The sequence below is a fragment of the Beta vulgaris genome, chromosome 7 (assembly GCF_026745355.1).
Source record: "Beta vulgaris subsp. vulgaris cultivar EL10 chromosome 7, EL10.2, whole genome shotgun sequence".
Taxonomy (NCBI): domain Eukaryota; kingdom Viridiplantae; phylum Streptophyta; class Magnoliopsida; order Caryophyllales; family Amaranthaceae; genus Beta; species Beta vulgaris.
This window is the reverse complement of record NC_079208.1, coordinates 52,080,395-52,086,363: the sequence shown is the minus strand read 5'-3', so window position 1 is coordinate 52,086,363 and position 5,969 is coordinate 52,080,395. Positions and strand designations below refer to the sequence as shown.

The following is a 5,969-nucleotide window of genomic DNA, read 5'->3' as shown; positions in this document are numbered from 1 at the left end:
AATTTCTGGACCATTTCTCGATTGGTTCTCTGCAATTATCCATATTTATGATTCCTAAGTCTGAGGAGGCCCATATTCTCTTTGTTATCTCACAATCTTTGAATAGATGAGTATCCGACTCCTCTTCCTGTCCGCAGAGAGTACAAGGAGTCTCGCTTAGGATTTTCTTTCTCCTAAGGTTTACTCTGGTGGCTAAGGCACCATTCACTAGCTTCCAATAGAAGATTTTTCATTTTGGCCAGAGAATCTATATATATATATAAAACAAGGTTCAATTGGCTTATGTGTCAAGCTAATGCTCATTTTGCCACATGTCATCACTATACTTATTCTTATTCTTTTAGTGCCACGTGTACAATGGATCAATTACAATCTTATAAATTTGGTAAGTTTAACTCAACAAATGGAATTGCTTTACAATCATATTATTTACGGCACAGTTGCAAACTAATAGTAAACAATATTAATATTGATAAAACTTACCATTTTACATTACCATTTATGTAACTTATCAAAAAAATAAATGTTATTATATAAGATGTTCATGTAATCACACCCTAATATAAACTGATTTTCTTCCACTTCTTTCTTTACACGAAAAAAAAAATTCAAATGAATCTCAAATAAAAAAAAATAAAACTACCATGTTAGCACAAAAACAAAATGGCGTTACCGTAAACAAAAACAAAAAAGATGAAGTTTACTACAAAAAATTTAAATTCATAAAACCCTAAATGTTTAACAATGGAACAAACTTATATTGTCTATTTATTTTTTACTAACTTTAAAATTATTGTGTCACTCACCGGTAGTAATCATCCTTATTTCAATAATCTTAATTCTAAATTTTTTTATTTGATGGGTAATTTTTAAATTCCTAATTGACAGTTATACTAATATATTGAATTAATTTTCACTAACTGTTAAAACTTAGAATCTTAATTTTTTCAATAAATTTCTCACTCACTAATTGTAATAAATTACAAAATTTTCAATACATTGGCATATTGACTATTTCATTCCAACCTTAGCTTATATTATTGATTTTTCTCACTCACTATTATCAATTTTAAGAATTACTCCCTCCGTTTCCTAAAGATCTTCCCTCTTTCCGTTTAAGGGTGTTTCCAAAAGATCTTCCCTCTTTTACTTTATTCCTTATTTGGCAAAACAAATTTCCCTATTTACCCCCTCATGTCACTATCATATGGTCCACCATTACATTATTAATTCAATTTTACTTCCTTTCTCTCTCCTACTTTAACCCCTTTTATTTGTTTATTTATCTTAACCCCTTTCTCTCTCCTACTTTACTCACACCATGCCCCACACAACTTGATTTTCCTTGGTATCTGTAGGAACAGTAAGTGGGAAGATCTTTAGGAAACAGAGGGAGTATATGACTCATTTTAGTATATATATATAATATATATATATATTATATATATATATATATATATATATATATATATATATATATGGAAACATAAAATCAGTTCAATTTCATCATAATTAGTCAAAAGCAAAAAAATTTTAAATGAACTTACCAAATGATTTCAATCTATATTGACCCATTTAGAAAATTTCTTCAAACTCCATATCAATCCAACTCCATATATTCCCCTCAAAAAAAAAAATCCAACTCCATATATTTGCGGTTTTGCATGCGGTCTTTAAATCTTCTTCACTTTGTAGATCGAATGATTCTACACCTTGGTTGTATCAAGGAATTATAGTAACCATGCTTCAAATGCAAAGAACATGGAGATCAAAGGCTTAATTTCTTCATGAAACCCACATGCATGAGTTTTATATTTGTTGTTGATGCAAAAATCGATGACTTTGAGTATAATTTTGATGGATAATTTGTAGGTTTAAAGTATAAAAAAAATGTAGCTAAGAGAGATTTGCTAAAAAAACGTAGATAAGTTGTATGCAATAATCGGTAATAAGATAGTTTTGGTTCTAATAAGTTTTAGAATCATCTAGGCGTGGGTTGTAATAAGATAGAGATTGTATGTAGAGAGAGATTTAGAATCAATTTATGGAGAAGATGATGTATGTAGTTGTAATAAGAGAGATTTATGATATTTTTTATTAATAAGTTAGAACACATAGTGGACTTAGAGCATTATTTTATAACCAAGGGCCAAATTGTTTGAAGCATCATTATAGTAAAGTGGTATACTTATTTATGGAGAATAATAAATTTGAAGCATTTTGATTGTGTCCAAATATAAGAAAATATAACTTTTACAATCAAAGTTAATCTTTAAATAAACACTATTTTACTAGCTTCCATTTCACTCTTTTTACTAAAGGAAAGAACTTACCACTTCAGATATTCAAATGTGTAAAAAAATTATATGGACTTGGCCCACACTAAAATCGTATGGATCTATGCTAATTCATGTTATTTATTAAAAAAAAGTCACTATATAAAAAAATAGATATAATATCTGAGTAAATATAGATTGTAAAGTTTGATGATGTGGAAAAAAAACTGCAAAACTTTGCGCTAGCAGACATTGAAGCTAAGCTACAAAGCAATGGCAGCACATTACGTAAATTCAGCGAAATGCCATATCCTAATGATCTTATCATAGAAGACGGGCAAAACAAAATGATAATGGACGAGCTTTCCTATGACCGAGGGAAGTTAGAAGAGGAGTTCCAGCGACTGTTTCAAGGATTAACAACTGAGCAACGTGGAATTTACAATGAAATTATGTCAGCTGTATCACGAGGAAAAGGAGGGGTGTTCTTTGTATATGGATACAGAGGAACAAGTAAGACGTATCTTTGGAGATTGTTGTGTGCCTCATTAAGGCGTAAAGGAGATACCATTTTGCCAGTCGCATCAAGCGGAATAGCTTCTTTATTACTTCTGCGCGCGAGGAAGAACTACTCATTCTAGGTTTGGACTCCCGTTAAATGTTGCTGAGAAGTCAACATGTGTTGGCATTAAGCCAGGCTCGGAATCAACCAGACTCCTTATGAAGACAAAGTTAATCATATGGGATGAAGCTCCCATGATGCATAAATACTGCTTTGAAGCTCTAGATAGGAGTTTAAAGGATGTTATGCAGTTTGTGAATCCTGCAAATCAAGATATCACATTTGGTGGCAAGGTTGTAGTTTTTGCTGGTGATTTAAGAAAAATATTACCCGTGGTGCCTAAAGGAAGCAGACAAGACATTGTCTTCTCAGCAATAAATAGTTCTTACTTATGGGACTTTTGCCGAGTACTTAGGCTGACAAAGAACATGCGCCTTACAACAGGTTCAAGTAATTAAAATGTTGATGAAATTAGAGAATTTTCATAATGGATACTCAATGTTGGAGATGGCTAAGTTGGAGGGCCAAATGATGGTGAGGCCGATATTGAAATACCCCATGAAATGTTTGTAGATGGGGGACATGACCCTATTGCGACAATAGTAGAAAGCACATATCCGACATAGCGGATCACATTTGGGAACCAAGTTATTTTCAAGAAAGAGCTATTCTTGCTCCAACCAATGAAATTGCTGAGACGGTTAACGATCACGTGTTATCTCAATTGCCAGGTGAAGAAAGAACTTACTTGAGTTCAGATGCAATTTCAGTGGAGGAAGGAAATTTTGGAATTCATGAGATGTATTCAACAGAGTTCCTAAATACAATTAAATGCGGAGGATTACCAAACCATAGTATACGACTGAAGGTTGGAGCACCAGTGATGCTCCTAAGGAATATTGATCAAAGTTCTGGGCTATGTAATGGCACAAGATTGGTCGTTAAGCATTTATGCGATCGCATTATAGAGGCTATTGTGGTATCTGGTAGTAATTTGGGCAATAAGGTCTTCATTCCACGAATGACGCTGACTTCGTCAGACTCAACAAAATTTCCCATCAAGTTCCAACGGAGACAATTCCCTTTGGTTGTGTGCTTAATGACAATCAATAAAAGTCAAGGACAATCACTTTCGCATGTTGGCCTATATCTTCCTCGGTCTGTTTTCAGCTACAGACAATTTTATGTGGCCGTATCAAGAGTTACTAGCAAGAAGGGTTTGAAAATTTTAATAGTTGATAAAGAACGTGGAACATCAAATGTTACCACGAACGTAGTGTACAAAGAAGTATTTCAGAATGTTGGTTAAATACTCTTATTATTAATGTTACTCAATAATTAATTTTTATTTTCATCCACTTTGTTGACATGTATTTTTTTTACCTCAGATTTTCATGATTTATATTCCATGCGAACTTTAAGTGCTTCAAAATATGTTGCAACAATATTTACAGATATTACATTTGATGTACACAATTATCTCAAAAAATAAACTTCCCGTGCATTTTTGCACGGGTTAAAAGCTAGTATTTGTATAAAATATTGTCAAAGTAAAGCATACGTGAACAGTGAAAAATTGTTACGTTTCAAGCGTAATACACTCTGAATGAAATGTGATCATCGAACTAAATCAGGTAGGTGATTGCAAGTTTGCAACCTACTATTATTGGTATTGAGAGAAAATGTTGCTTGGTGATTTTTTCTCAGCCACAAAGGTCATTTTGGTACAAAGTTGCTGAAATTTTAGAATTTTTTTAATAACTTTTAGAATTTAAATCTCAAACATGATGTAGCACTTTTGTATTTGAGGATATATTCTCGTTAGTTTCATGTATAGAATATAATACATGCAAATTTATTTGCCTTCATCTGAACGTGTTGTAATTATTTGAGCTTTTAAAGTTGTAAAATGAATTGGATTACTCTAACATACATGATCTTATTGGCCCTTAAATGCACTAACTTTTATTTCAAACTCCTTTTTTCAATGTTAAATAAACGTTAGATCTTGAATAAATTCAATCACGTAGTGGAAAGTAAGCACAGGCAGATTTTTCAATGTCGGTAAAAAAACAAATCAATCGATCAACTCAAGAATATTCAGACCTAACTTGGGCTCTGATACCATATTAAAGTTAGTAAATCGTGAGACGGCTTGGCCGCACCCATTAATGGAGGAGAATTTGGACAGCTTACAAGATCAAAGAAGATTCCATTCTATAACCAATTAGCAATAGGAATAATTCCTCAAACGTATTAAATCGTTCATTCCTCTCCTCATGTTCAATATGAGGCAAAACTTACACTCATATATGTGGATTATTCTTGGGATCTCAACCTGAATAAACTTTTCTTCATGATTTGGAAGCAAAACATGTAAGGCCGTAAGGGTATGCACATCGATCGATCACCATATATTGTGATAACTCTCAGCCTCTTTACCCCCGCACTACCTCCAATACATTATTATCAACGGTGTTTTCACCAGGTACCCCTGAGGTTTCACGAAATGCACCACGTACCCTCGTTGTTTCAGAAATGCACGAAATGCCCTTGTGATTTGCATAAAATGCACCAAGTACCCTTACTAACTAATGGTGTTAAGTTTCAGTTAGCTTTTAGGGTTAATTAACCCCTCTAACCCCAATTAAACTCTAATTAGCTCTAATTAACAAACTAAATCCTAACTTCTAACCCTATCCTAAAACTAACCCCTAACTTCAAATCCTAATTTAACCTGACCTTAACCCCCTAACGTCAAACCCTAACCCCACCACCACCGCCTTACCACCACCACCTTTCCTCTCCACCACCCGCAGCAGCCCACCACCACCACCCCACCCCATACCCGCAACCCCCACCCCTGTTCCCCCACCCTCGTCAATTTTTCATCGAATTCCCCCCACCCCTGTTGATTTCAACCAATGACCCCCAATCACTTTTTCTTTCTCTTTAATTATTGCGGGTCTGATGGTGTATTTTTTGTCGGGGATGGGGGAATTCGACGGGGGTGGGGGCTACAGCGGGGGTAGGGGTGGGGGAGGAGGGGGATGCGGCGGGGGTTGGGGGAGGAGGGGGCTATAGGGGACTGGGTGGTGGGGGTGGGGAGGAGGGGGCTGTTGGGGACTAGG

At 34.7% G+C, this 5,969-nt stretch overlaps 1 protein-coding gene across 1 annotated transcript; it reads left to right on the top strand.

The window, feature by feature from the left end:
- The first annotated feature begins 3,467 nt into the window (after positions 1–3,467).
- On the top strand, positions 3,468–4,192 carry LOC125491680 (uncharacterized). Its single transcript, XM_048633769.2, has one exon. It carries the CDS (start codon positions 3,638–3,640, stop codon positions 4,145–4,147), a length of 510 nt encoding a protein of 169 aa, XP_048489726.2. The 5' UTR covers positions 3,468–3,637; the 3' UTR covers positions 4,148–4,192.
- The last annotated feature ends 1,777 nt before the right edge of the window (positions 4,193–5,969 follow it).

Coding starts and splice junctions, on each gene's coding strand:
- LOC125491680 (XM_048633769.2), top strand. CDS start 3,638: ATGTATTCAACAGAGTTCCTAAATACAATTAAATGCGGAGGATTACCA.